Consider the following 15,053-nt stretch of genomic DNA (forward strand, 5'->3'; position numbering starts at 1 on the left):
TAGGAGGATATTTATACTTTTTTAGGTATTTGTATTTTATGAGCTTGCAGTTTAATACCTAAGTTTTCCCCCTGAAAATAGCAACTATGGTTGTGGTTTTGCAAATGAGGAAAAAACAAAACAAAAAAAGTTTTTATGGCTGGATAGCATTCCATTGCACAGATATACCATATTTTATTTATCCATTCATCAATTGATGGATATTTGGGTTGTTTCTACTTTGGTCTGTTATGAATAGTGCTGATATGAACATTCATGTATGAGTTTTTGTGAGACATATTTTCATTTCTCTTAGGTATGTACATATTACTGAAATTGCTGGGTCATATGGTAGCTCTAAGTTTAGCTTTTCAAGGAACTGCAGAACTGTTTTTCAAATTGGCTGCATCAGTTTGTCTTCCCTCCGACAGTGCATGACAGTTCCAATTCCTCCACATCCTCACCAACACTTGTTATTAGCTACCTTTTTTTTTTTTTTTTTTTTTTTTTTTTGCTACGCGGGCCTCTCACTGTTGTGGCCTCTCCCGTTGCGGAGCACAGGCTCCGGACGCACAGGCTCAGCGGCCATGGCTCACGGGCCCAGCCGCTCCGCGGCATGTGGGATCTTCCCAGACCGGGGCACGAACCCTTGTCCCCTGCATCGGCAGGTGGACTCTCAACTACTGCGCCACCAGGAAAGCCCTTAGCTATCTTTTTTATGGTAAACCATTCTAGTTGGTATGAAGCTGCATCTTATTGTGGTTTTGATTTGCAAATCCCTGACGGCTAATGATGTTGAACATCTTTTCATGTGCTTATTGGCCATTTGTAGATGTATTTTAGAGAAATGTTTATTCAGAAACTTTACTCATTTTTAAATTGGGTTGTCTTTTTATTATTGATGCATAAGAATACTTCAGACATGCTGGGTACAAGTCTCTGATCAGGTATATGGTTTGCAGAGATTCTCTCTGATTTGTGTTTGTGTATTAACTATTTACTTGATGGTGTCCTTTGAAGCATAAAAGTTTTTACTTTTGATTATATCTGTATTTGTGGGGGGCACTGTTGGTTTTGGGCCTTATATCTAAGAAGATTTACTTCTATATTTCTTCTAATAATTTTATAGTTTTAGCTCTTGTATTTATTCTGTGGTCCATTTGGAGTTAAGTTTTGTGTTTGGTGTGAGGAAGTGGTTCGATTTCATTTGCCTGTGGGTATGCAGTTGTCCCAGCTCCATTTGTTGAAAGACTGTTCTTTCCCTTTTGAATTGTCTTGGCACCCTTGGTGAAAATCAGTTGACCATAAATGGAAGGGTTTATTTCTGGGTTTTCAGTTCAATTCCAATTCTGTATGTTTATCCTTATGCACACGGTTTTGATTACTGTAGCTGTGTATTAAGGTTTGAAATTGGACTCTCCTCCCTAACTTAGGATATCTCAGAGAGTTTGTGCTGTATGACCCTTGATGCAGGGACTGGGTGTAAATGCTACTGTCTATCCATATATCAAATATTAATATAGTTAATTTGCTTTCTTGTGTTTTTATTTAAAAATTAAATACGAGTAGCACCTCTGCTATTTTCTTCTGCACTCACTGGATGCATGTGTCCTCCCAACTTGGGAGACCACTCCTCTCAGGTACCATATTTGGGTTCTATTAGGCACTATTCCAGTTTTTAGCCAAATGTTATCAACCAGTGGCCTGCCCCTACTTCACGCCCCAAGGTAATATTGAATTACTTGTACACACCCAATAACATCTCCAGGAGAGTAGACTTTCTCTGAAACTTCATCTCTATCACTCTGTTCTAACTATGGTTCTAAGTGGATAAAATGATTATTCCCCTACACTGGTGGGTTAAAAACAAAATACTAGAGAAAATCTTAGTGACCTAGAGTTGTTGATGGGTTTGGGTTTAGCAAAGTGTTTTCTGACACAATGTGAAGAAGAAAACAAGAAATTTAAATTACATTGAAAAAAATTAGGTAGGTTTATCAGCTCAGTCAAATACATTAGAGAGTCATATTTTTACCCTAATCTTAGGCTAGAAGCAGTTATATTTCTATGGTATAATATATACATTCTCAACATTTAGTGAGCCCCTGTGTTCTGGGCTCTAGGTTTAGGACTGAGAGTATGAAAATACAGTCGGGTTTCTGTTCACAGGTATCTAGTAGTCTCTCTTTTTCCAAGTCCAAATTAATATCCATTCTAATCCCTTTAGTATATTTAACCACTTAAAATATTGATATCACAATAAAGTGTAACATTTGAAAATAACTTTAAAAATAGAGTTAAAACGCTGTTTATCAGACAATTTGGAAAATACAGGTCAGCCAAAGTATTAAGAAAATAACAATAAATCAGTCATATTATCAGTACTTAGAAATGATTGCTTTTAAGTGTCTTTATATTTCTTTAGATAGTTTCTTAAAGTTGGCACATTTAAATTTGTTTTTCTTCTGTTCCAAATCATCATTTCAAGTTTCCAGTTTACATTTTTCTGCACTAATTTCTCAGTCCTTTAAGTATCATTGTTTTCTCATTGAGATGAATTTAATGATAATATGTTGAAATTCTAAAGACTAAATGTACTTAATTGTACATTTTATTGTATTCATTTATCAATCAGTGCAATATAGTACAAATTAATTGATCTCTTATGAATATATGACCTAAAAGTAAATTAGCATACTTAAACTTACTAAAAAATAATTTTTCATACTTATCTTTTTCTCACCTACTTTTACTTTTTTTCTCTTATTTTTTCTTTTTTGTATTTTCCAGTGAATCTTTGTTCCCTCCCTACAAAAACTTAATCTTTTCAATAAAACCAATTTTATGTTATAATAATATTGGTCTTTTATATGTGCCAGTTTATTAAACATTTTACACTTATTTTAAATGTATTAATATACAGAAAAAATAATAAAGATTATATAATAACATCCAGCTTGAGAGATAAAACTTAATATATATAAAGTTTACTATGTATCTCTTTCCTATTTCATCCTCCTCCCATTCCTTCTTTTCTGAATTTGCTTTTTATTTTTCCTGTGCATTTCTTTATATTTTTATTATATTCGTATATACTTAAATAATGTATATTAACTTGCATATTTTTAAACTTAAATAATTGACTTCGTATACATTTTTTGCTTGCTTTTTTCACTCGTTCACCATTTCTACTGTACGTTTACTGTTCATCTTCACTGTTACTAAATATTAGTCCATTGTTCTTTAAGGTGGTTATAATGATTTATTCTCCTACAAGCAGTCTATGAGTTTCTTTTGCTCTATGTTTTCTGTAATGCTTGGTATCATGAGACTTTTAAATTTCTGGTCAATCTCATGAGTATAAATTGATATCTCATGTTGGTTTTAATTTGCCTTTTTCTGATTACTAGTGAGGGCTTTCTATGCATGTATTTATTGATTTATTGAAATATTTTATTATTTAATCTGGGAATTTCCTGTTCATACTTTCTGTCCATTTTCTGTTCCTATTTATTTTTAGGAGTTATATAGGTAACGTAGACATTAAACGTTGCCTTATTCTATGTTTTGCAAATATTTCTACCCAGTTTCTGGCTTGTGTTTTTCTGGCTTATGATAAACAGAAGTATTTGAATTTCTTTCCTTCCTCAAGTTTAGAATGACATTCTCCATCTACTTCCATAAAACTTTAAAAATTGTACATATACATTTTTCATCCACTTTCAGTTGTTTTTTGCATGTAGTGTTAGGTAGGTATCTAAATTCGTTGTTCCCTTATGGGTAACCAGTGTTCCCAACATTGTTTATTAACTATTCTTTGTTTACCTGCTACTCTGTAGATCATCTCTGTTATATATCACAAGTTTCCATATACTCATGGGTCTGCTTCTAGGCTCTCTATTCTCTTCCATTAATCTATTGTGCTAATATGTCTGAAATAGTTTAGTTTTTAGTATGTATAGATATCTGGTTGGGCATATCTCCCCAACTTATTCTTTATTTTCAAAATTCACTTGGCTATTCTCTGCCTTTGTTCTCCTGTGCAAAATTTAGAATCAGCTGAAACATTCCAGAAATTATAGATTCTTTTGGGAAGAACTGTTATCTTTATGATAGTGATTCTATCACAGCATATAGTGTATCTTTTCATCTACCTAGTTTTTACATCTCTGACTATAATGTTGTCCTCATATATGATTTGAATAATATCAATTTCTCTTTTTTCTGTAAAATATATGTAACAGAAAATTTACTGTTTAACCATTTTTAAGTGTACATTTCAGTGGCAATCGAGTATATTCACATTGTTGTGCAACCATCACCACGAACCATCTCCAGAACATTTTTCCTCTTCCCAAATTGAAACTCTGTAGCCATTGAACAATAACTCTCCATTTCCCCTTTTTGCCAGCCCCTGGCAACCACCATCCTACTTTCTGTCTATATGAATTTAGTTACTCTAGGTGTATTGTATAAGTGGAGTCACACAGTATTTGTCCTTTGTAACTGGCATATTTCACTTAGCATGGTGTCTTCAAGGTGTATCCATGTTGTAGCATATATCAGAATTTCCTTCCTTTTTAAGGCTGAATAATATTCCATTTTAAATATTAATTCTTTAAAGTTTGTTGACACCTCCTTTATTGTATTGGTCAATTTTGCAATTGTTACATGTGTGCTTGAAAGAATATGTTTGGCTGCAAGTTTCAGTATATCACCAAGGAATTGTGTTAATTCAAATCTTTTGTAACCTCACTCATTTTGTTATACGTTTGTGATGATCTCCTTCCATGATGTTGATTTTTCTTTATAGTTTTCCTTTATAGTTTTACCAATTTATGCTTTTTACATTTTGAGCTCCTGTTATTAGTTTTAGAATTTTTTTTTGGTTAATTGAACTTCTGTATTATTTTATATATACCTTTATATGGTCTCTAATATTTTCCCCATAAAGTCTATTTCATCTGGTTTTAACAGGGCTGCACAAGGCTTTTACGTCTTTTTGTTGTTGTGTTGTTATTATTTTCTTATATCATAGAACCTTTTAATTTAATCTTGGTCTGCCAAAGAATATAGCCTTTGTATTTTTGAAATTCAATTTGACTGTCTTCATCTTTTAACTGGCAAATTGAGTACATTCACATCAACTGTGTTTAGTGATATGTGGGAATTTGTTTGTAGCATCTTATTTTGTGAATTATATTTGTACAGCTTTTTCAGTGCTTCATTTTTTTCTCCATTTATTTTTAGACTGATTGCTTCTTCGTTTTGTCTCTTTCTAAAAATGTCTGCTTTAAAGTTATGCATGTTATTTCTATTTATTTAATAGCTACTTTTAAATTACTAACATGCATGTTTAGCTTTAAAAAGTCTAAAGTTAACCACTATTTCTACACCCATACTGAATAATACAAAGACTTTAGAACATGTAAATTCTCTCTAGCCCTTGGCATCTTATAAGATAAACTCTAGGGATATTTATGATTCTAATTTTCTGTAAAAGCAAGACTTCTTAAATTCAAAGCACTGCAAACCAAAAAGAAAATTCAATTTTCTCATAATGCCAAACCAGGAGGAACATATTCTTTAAAGAAATGGCTTTAGAAACAGAATTTTAATATTTTTTCTAATTATTTTCCCATGGTTCTTTTTCCTTTATTTTTAGGTCATATCTTTTATTAAACTAATTCAAATAATTTTGATTATTTCAAAGATTAAACACTATAATTTATGATTTCTGTATTTGCTTTTGCTGAGATTGCATGATGATATTGATTATAGCACAAAATGAGTGATATGTCTGGAAGCAAAGGTAACCATCCAGAACAAAGTGAAAACCCAGAAGCCATAAAATAGATCCCTGAGCAGTGGCAACAAGAAAGCAAAATAAAACCAAACAGAAGCAAAATAAAAAATCACTGCTATCACAGAAAAATAGAACCTTGAAGTCTCCTCAACCCAGGGGCTTTATCATTTCATAATCGCCATTAGCAAGCCACTCCCAAATATTTAACTCTAAGCAAGAATATTGTGCCTGCCACACAGAGACCTATATATAGAGACCCACTTTCCAAATAGATGGCAGTGCCTATGCCCCACAGCTTAGGAAGGCCCAGGCCCCAATGACATTGATATCCTGCTAGGTATCATTGAAGAATTTATAAAGTAGGGGCATAATAACTCTTCACTGAAAGTACTTTGCAACTTTTATCAGTAGGAGGAGACAGATGATGCTCAGGCGTAGTGGCCTTAGGCCACTTCATATAGAAAAGGTTGTCCTACACATCTCAGTAGCCTGACAGAATGTCCCTGAATAACAATCTGGCAAAGTAACCAATCAAAAGCAAGTCCCTAGTTAAATCACCTGAAAAAAGAAAGACCATGTATGCATAAGAAACAGGCTCAAAATACTACATGTATTTAAAAAGTATTTTAAATAAGAATGCTTTCAGGGGATGAGGGCCTGTTTATTATTCATTTATTGGGCATGACACATTTTCCAAAGGCAGTCAGTAGATGACAGGTTAATTTGGGTATCCATGCAATTTTTAGTAGCAGTAGGTTCTGAACTGTTAGACATTTTATTTTTCTGATGATGCAAGAGAGAAACATGCATTTTTGTCCTTACTTCGAAGTATGGGAAATAACCATGAACAAAATTCTCTCATTAAAATTGCTAATAGAAAAAAATGTTTAATGAAACACTTTTTTGGCTATAAAAATACTATCTCAATTTTCAGCCTCATGAAGGAAGCTTTTTATTGGTGAGGAGTAATATCCATCTGAAATAAAAGTGGCCTACTGTTTTGTGATACTTTGGTCACTAACATGTACCATAATAATCGGTGCCTTACAGAATTGTCAAGATTTGCCCTATACATTAAAAGCTATACTTCATTTGTAAAGGCATATAACTGTAGTCAACTCTTTTGAAAGTGAATAAACTTTTCTCTCTTTTATAGTCCTTTTTCGGTAGAAGGTTCAAAAATATTTGATCCATGTCTGCTCTTAGAAGCAATGATTATGAATCTGTCCCAGTGAAGTGTTTGAAAGGTTCAACTATTTATTTTAAGTAGCATTTGCCAATTTTCTTAATTGTGATATGCAGAAAGTTTGGAAACCACATAAAAGCACAAAGGAAAAAAATAATTCTCAAATCACTTGCTTCCCTCAGCTCTTGGCTCCATCACTAAATAACTTCAGAGTATTGTACTTCGATAGTTGTTTTGTCTGTTCTCCATTTTCTTATATTTTCATTAGCCATTCCTTGGTTCTTTATATAATGATCGCTTATAAAATGCTTTCTTGTTTTATCCTTGTAGTGAGATCTGAAAGATGGCCATGTATCTCCTTTCTATTCATGTATTTATTCAACATATATTTGTTAACACCTACTCTATGTGTGAAACACTGCATGGGAATATATGATTCAGTAGGCAGAGCTCATATCCTTATGGAACTTACTATTTATGGACAAAGTGCTTGAATTTGGGTTTCAACCTATAAGATCAGGAGCCATGCTTAACTCACTTTCCTGTCTATACAACCCAGCATGGGATCTATCAGTATTTTCTGTCTGCATGCACAGTAGATATTGAAAAGACACTTACATGTGATGAGTAAATAACTACTATTGAACAAGTAGTTCTTTGTCTCTTACCTATATTGCCGTATTCCTAATAGTATGGATAAGAAGATTAGATAAGTAGAATTGAATAAGTAGAATTTGCTTGCCTGTTCGTAAGGGTCTGTGTTGAGGTGTAACATTTGTATCTTAGTTATGAGGTAGCAAACTGTAATTCCATTATCTCAAAGGTTCCTGTGAAGTCCAAGTAAAGCAATAAATATGCTTTATTAGCAAAGAAAGAAAGAAGGTGGCGGTGGTATTTACATGGAGCTCTTACACTATTGAGTTATTCATTAAGAGGTAAAACATTTAGTAACCCCAGTCATCTAAAACATGGTTATGTTATTTGAAAAAACCATGGCCTTTAACTCTCAAATATCTGTTACATATGCTTTTTCTAAAAATTAATTAATTAATTAATTAATCTAGCATTGTTGCATTGGGTCTTCGTTGCTGCGCGTGGGCCTTCTCTAGTTGGGGCTAGCGGGGACTACTCTTCGTTACGGTGCACAGGCTTCTCATTGCGGTGGTTTCTCTTGTTGCAGAGCACGGGCTCTAGGCACGTAGGCTTCAGTAGTTGTGGCACATGGGCTCAGTAGTTGTGGCTCACAGGCTCTAGAGAACAGGCTCAGTAGTTGTGGCACACGGGCTTAGTTGCTCCATGACATGTGGGGTCTTCCCGGACCAGGGATCGAACCTGTGTCCCCTGCATTGGCGGGCAGATTCTTAACCACTGCAAGTCCCATGTTACATATTCTTAATGCGCAAATAAATATTTAGCTTTGAGAAAGCATAAGAAAAGATATAAAATGCAGCAGAATATAAGTTCACAGATGATATAGATCCAGTCCCTGGTTCAAAGAGCTTTCAATATTATACATGGAAAGATGATTTCACACACACACACACACACACACACACACACACACACACACACACACACACACAACCTATCTAGAGCCTTCTCCCCACTTTGCATCTGGCTAATGGAATTTATCTTTTACATATCAAGTTAAATGTCACTTTCTTAAAGTTCCCTCAACCTCTAAATTAGGTTCTTCTTGACAGCTTTTCATGGTACTCTGCATTTTTCCCATATAGCACTCATTATATTTATAATTACATTATACTTAGAAATATTTAGTATCTGTCTCCTCACTAGACAATAAATATAAAAAAGGCTCAACACACCTGCAAAGTGTCTGGCTCAGAGTGTGACCTCAATAAGTAGTTACTGCATGCCGTAACTCTAAAATATGAAAGATGGTGGCAGGGAAATGGAGAGAGAGAAACAAAGTGTGATGAGAATGTAGTGGAGAGGGAAAGAGCATGTAATATATGGGCTTGAAAAGGTTCCATGTAAAATTTAGAGGACTTTAGAGGTAGTGAATGGTTGCTGAATGTGAAGCTTCATGGACACACCTGGAGGGGGTGATACAGAAAAGATAGATTGGAAGCACGAATGATCAGAGCCAACATATCCGTTAGACACAGTAGACACTGTGCCCAGAACCCTTGATACTCTGAGGGGCCCCCAAAATGTTTTACATGTTAATTTTTAATCAGGAAGAATGAATGTTACAGTAATGATTCCAGTGTATGCCAATATTAGCATAAAATTTAATTTTTAATATTTTTTTATACAGGAAAGAGCCCATGAATACAGCCCTGGGGATGGTATTTGTTATACAGTAGATAGGATTTGAGCTGGAATCTGAAAAAGGAATAGAAGATCTAACATTGAAATTCAAGTTGGCCTCACTTAGGGAGATTCCAGATGACAGGCTGGCGAGGTTCTTCAAACTTTGCTTTACCTTCACAGACTTTCTATCAGCTTTTTACTTATAGGAGAGCTTTAGGAAGAGAATTCTTGCAGCAAAGAATTGGATAGGTTGATTTTAGAAGTAGGGTGATCAATCAAGGGCCTTTGCATTAGTTTAGATTATAATAGAAAGAGACAGAAGGGATAGATATTACAAACATCCAGGTATATATTTACCCAGGCATTTTAGATCATATGCAGAAGAGCTCATTTTCTCTATAGAAAACTCCCAAAGTCATAATTACACATTTACATTCCCTGTATAAGTTTCATGAGAGGAGAAACCATGTCCATCCTACTGCTGTACCTTAGGGAATTGAACATGGAGATGCTCAAGAAAACAAGAGACTTCGACTCCTGTAGATGTGTTAAAACGAATAGAGCTAGTACTACATCCTGGCCAAATCATTCTAATCATCAAAGCAAATGCCCAGAGTTCAATGATGTGACAAATGCCTTCCAGTTGATTGATGGTTCAGTTATTCTGCAGAGCAAAACTGAAGTAACACCATATACACATACATTAATTATAACTTATTTTAAAGTTAATTTTAAAGGATTCTTAACTTTTTTCTCAATTGGGGAATCTCTGTCTATGGTCTGTAACTAAATATATGTTCATAATCATAACTCATTTTTATATATAGCATTAACTCCTACAGAGAAAGTCATACTGACATAAACCAATGAAATACGCATCGAATACAGTTGTGTTGTATGTAGATTTGTTAGCATTCTCACTAAGTAAATAATTTGTACGCTAAGGATGTACCAAGCCTTGTGCTAGAGGAGCAGCACCCTAACAGGAAGGTTAAGGCAGGGCCTTACTAAGGAGAGGTGATGTTTGCATTCAGTCTTAAAACCGTACGTGCCTGGCAGGTAGACCAAAGCAGAAGAGCGTGTACATTTTTTTCTTTTTTTTTTTGCGGTACGCGGGCCTCTCACCGTTGCGGCCTCTCCCGTTGACCGCAGGCTCAGCGGCCATGGCTCACGGGCCCAGTCCGGTTCTTCCCGGACCGGGGCACAAACCCGTGTCCCCTGCATCGGCAGGCGGACTCTCAACCACTGCGCCACCAGGGAAGCCCAGCATGTACATTTTAAGAATTATAGCAGTTAGGCTTGTATTTAAAAGGCTTAACCTTCTGGAGTGTTCGTTTCCTTATCCATGGGATGTGATGATCATCCTTTGTATCACCGTTCAGCTACTTTTCACGTTTGTTGGGAACATGGAAAAGGAAACAAACATAAAAATCAACACGAAGGTTATGAATCCCTTGATGTTGAAGAGAGGAAATATTCGGTGTGTAACACTGATAGTTAAATTAACCACCTGTCTCTATTTTAGAGATTGTCTTTGTTGGAGACAGAGGAATAGACCAAGTGAATCTTTCAGGAGCTTCCAAATTCTGGCTCTCTGATTTCATAACTTGAGAAGTATGAAGAATGATAATGTTGTTAAGTCACTGAGATTGTATTTAATACCTTATAAAGAAACTAAAACTTTTCATAGTATTGAGATTACACCATGCAACCTATGAAAACTTCCTTATTCTGTACCATCATATGAAGACTGAAAGTTGTCAAATAGAGTCATTTAACTGGCAATTTTTAGGCTCCCATAAATGTCATTGACAATATTACTGAAATAAATTCAAGATAGGGTTTTCAGAATTGAGCCTCGTTGGCGGTTTGAAAGCAGTTGAATTGTTCTCCCACTTTGCGTTGTAACAGTTCTGGGGCTGTATTCAAAACGTTGATATCAAGGTAGGAAATGAGTCTAAGTCAATGTTCCTCTTGAGGTTAAAGGTCTGTTTCTTTCAATCAGTTCAAACTGACAGGCCTCCTGCCATCACCTCCTCCTTAGCCAGGCATACAGGCCCTGGCCGTCAGTGTGAAAACATCTGTTGAATGGATTTATTGATTAGATCGTGTTTTGTTTCTCCCTTTCTCTATTTTTTTTCCTTCACACCGTTTATTATGTCTCTGACCTGATGAACTTAATTGGTTACCATGTCGCTCTCAGTGTCTCCCTTAGTGCTTGTCTCATGTTTCTTCCTACTGTGCTCTTCTCTTGGCAGCAGCCCTTCCCGGAGCCGCAGCACGCACGTGCGCTCTCGGTGCACCCAGCTCAGCTGGCTGCGGATGGCATGGACGGATTAGAGAAACATCGTCTTGTCTCCAGGACTCATTCCTCCCCTGCTGCCTGCATTTTACCTCACCCAGCAATGGACTGCCACCTCCTGCCTGGCTCTGCAACTGGTGAGAATCCCTAAAGACTCTCCCTAATAGGCAGGCTAAATACACCGTTCTTGTAGGATTAAGTGATTTAAATGCTCTGAATAACTCCAAGAGCAGAACACTCCATTTTAACCCAGTGCAACCCAAATTTTATGAGATTATATTGGCCACAAGACAAACAGCACATCTGATAAATCTTGGGCTTAGTATTAATAGCCTCATAAATTGTTACCGTTCAAGGTCCTGGAAAACACATCAACAGGTGCATGGGTCCCTTTTGGAAACAAAAATCCCTACAACATTCTTTAGCAGTGTTCCTCAATCTCTTCCTTCTAGTAGTCCTGGCCACTAGGAAATTTATGATGCTGGCTTCATTTGAGTCGAAAGAGTGCCCCTCTTCCAGTTTGTTTTTCTTGCTGTTTTGTTGGTGTCCCTGTTTTCTTCTGACTTTGCATACAAATGACTCATAGGAGACATTGGTGCCAAGGCAAACCTTGTTTAATTCTACATGCATGAGTTCCATTTCCATTTATTATGGCACCGATGGGTGGGCTATTTGACTACCCTCTTCCTTTGCCTACAGCTGTGTTTGATATTTCAGAACCTGGCTACAGAGGAAAACAAACCAGATAATTCCAAGGCCAAAGGAAGGTCAGGTCCGGAACACACACAAAAAAAGAGTGCTGTTCTCTCACAAAGGAGCTGTACCATGAATATCCATGTGGATAAATATTCCTTTAAGTCTGCTGGCCCCTGTTCTTGTTCCATGCACTCAGACTGTGGCTCATCAAATGAACGATATTCTAGCGCTAAGGGCTCATAGCTTGGATGCAGCAAGGGGAGAATTCAGATGTACCTTCCCCCAAAGTCTCTCACAGGTTATCTGATTTATTTTTGAAGCAGTTTTTAGGATTCAGAGTTTGTTTTTGTGGCTTCTGTGACCTCAAGCAACCCTTTGTGCTTGGAAAAGTTAAAATACTTTTTCTGAAATCACGTTCCCAAGCCTTGATATCATCTTTTATTTAAAAATCAATGAATGAAATGGCCAAGTTATTTAACTTTGACAGACATCTTAATAAGTATGCATAGGAGCTACTTTTTATAATGTGTTACACCACAAGCCAACATTCCATACTAGGAGCTACAGTCGTTATATTTGGATATATTTCCTTCACCACATTAGCCACTGCCTCTGATCCCTCTATAACTTGGAGCAAAGCAGACCTGTCCTGGTATCCCAGACGACCCAGGACTGTAGCCCACTGTCAGCAGAAGCCGCTTGGATCAGTCAGGCCTGGTTCTATCCCTGGTCTTCAGAGAATTTTTGCTCAAAGCCAGATACATGATATAGAGAAATACTTTTTGTAGGTAGTGAGAACAGCAGCCTTTAAGAATTAGATACTTCTCAATTCTTTATACTGAAAGTGTTTTTTATTCATCCATAAGCTTTCAGAGACACAGACACCCTATTGTAATACAGGTTACATTCACTCAAAATCATTTCCTTAATTTAAAAGTGAGCTTGATTATAAAGTTTTGTGGTGCTGTTTCCATGTGCTCTGCTGTCTACTATTGTAATCCTACTGATAGTTTCTTTTCTTGGTTAAGAGGGGTGACCCTTTCCTGACATGCTGTGGTTTCCTTCCATATGAATGAAGCAAGATCTCTGAATATTAGGATGATCCTACTAGTTTGAGAAAACATGTTGAACAGGGTTTGTAGGCCTTAAAAGAATCAGGTGAAAGGGTGGACTGCAAACCAAATAACATAAGCATGACATAAACATAACCTAATCCTTCAGACTGAAGACTGGGTCATTTCACATGATTAGTTTCTTTCTCATAATGTCAACATCCTAGTATTTATCAGAGTTTATTCCAAACACAAATAGGGGAATCAGCTTGAGTTTATTTTCATTTTTAATGTACGTGATGAGGCACATTTCTTGCCTAAATGAGAGATTATCTAAACTTATATTTTAAAAAATACAGGATTTTATACTTAGTAGGTATTCAATAAATTTTAGTTGAATGAACAAATACTAATTTGTAGTATATGTACATGATATATGTACGTATAAATCGTAAACCCTTAGGAATTTACTAGTTCAAATTTGAAAACATAGAAAATGAAAGTTACTTTGTAACTATTGTTCTGTAAAGAACGACTAAGTGATTTCAAAGTTACATACTTCAGTAGAGAAGAACCTTCTTATTGTCTTAGTTACCTTAAGAATGTTGCATCCTAACACTTAAAGTAAAAATATTAGATATTTTTTTAAAACATGCAAAATATATAATTTATGTATCTGTCAATAGCCCCTCCACTGTCATTGGGACTAAAAATATATATTTGATTGGTGACTTTCATTTAGTGCTTTTCCAAATCCAAAGGAAATGAAGTGCACTGTCTTCAATCTGCTCTTCCACATATTATTCTGGCTTTAATTCAAACTTAAATTTCCCCTGTAAGCTACATACTCTTACAATCCACATGATCTCAAAATTCATTTTAGTATTTCTAATGATATTTATTTTAGAGGAGAACTCTTAAGGCTTTCATTTGTGGTATGTTTGAAAACAAAATTTTTAAGCATTAAATGCGTTTCTTTTGGCTTTTTAATATCTGGTGTAGATACATCAAGAAAAATCAAGTGACATTTAAGTCACTTTGAAGTCACATGTTCTTTGAGAATATTTAGCTTTTTTTTTTGAAAAGAAAGTCATAAATCTTAAATACTCAGTGGTTGTTCCACTAAAAAGTAAGGAAGAGAAAACAAGTTGTAAGGGTAGGCGATTTGCTTAATTTCATTCTCTAAGAGCTATACATTTTGAAACAACTAAAAAGTTACTCAGTACTAAACTCACATAATTTTCAAGGCACAACATTCAAACCTTTACCTTCCATGTGATCCTCAACAGTCAACTAGAGTAGCCACACCATCCCCTTTTTGTAAAGAACAAAGCAGTGGTCCAAGGGGAAAATGTGGTCTGAACTCAGTCAGTTGTTGGAAGATGATGTCTCTAGTCCATTTCCTGTGAGAACTTGAATGGACCAAGAAGCAGACTCAGATGCAGCCACTCCCTGGTGGCCCTACAGAGAGCCTGGTTGAGGATATTTCTGGATGGACAAGAAGATGATGCACCTGCTGTAGTGCTAATGAAGAATGTGTATTGTAGAGCCAGGTTGCCACATATTCAAATGAATTTTGTTATATTGGAAAATGAGTAATAATATTCAACTTTTATATCATATTGAATTTAAGAAGTGCTTTTTTCCTTCTATGGAAAGCCAAGGCATGGTGTTTGTATGAGTTCTGATGACTAAGGAAAGGGCAATGTATGTCATTTTCTCTGCCATAGTCTTTCTTTCTACTCAGAGGTTGCT

The 15,053-nt window shown here is 35.7% G+C and overlaps 1 protein-coding gene across 1 annotated transcript in view; it reads left to right on the forward strand.

Annotated features, from left to right (window-relative positions):
- Window positions 1-15,053, forward strand: part of HDAC9 (histone deacetylase 9) — a 586,393-nt gene that overhangs the window by 241,252 nt on the left and 330,088 nt on the right. Inside the window, exon 13 of the mRNA XM_060157126.1 lies at window positions 11,510-11,687. Coding sequence (XP_060013109.1) covers window positions 11,510-11,687 — 178 coding nt within the window. The remainder of the gene's footprint in view (window positions 1-11,509; window positions 11,688-15,053) is intronic.

This window comes from Lagenorhynchus albirostris, chromosome 8 (assembly GCF_949774975.1).
Source record: "Lagenorhynchus albirostris chromosome 8, mLagAlb1.1, whole genome shotgun sequence".
Classification (NCBI taxonomy): domain Eukaryota; kingdom Metazoa; phylum Chordata; class Mammalia; order Artiodactyla; family Delphinidae; genus Lagenorhynchus; species Lagenorhynchus albirostris.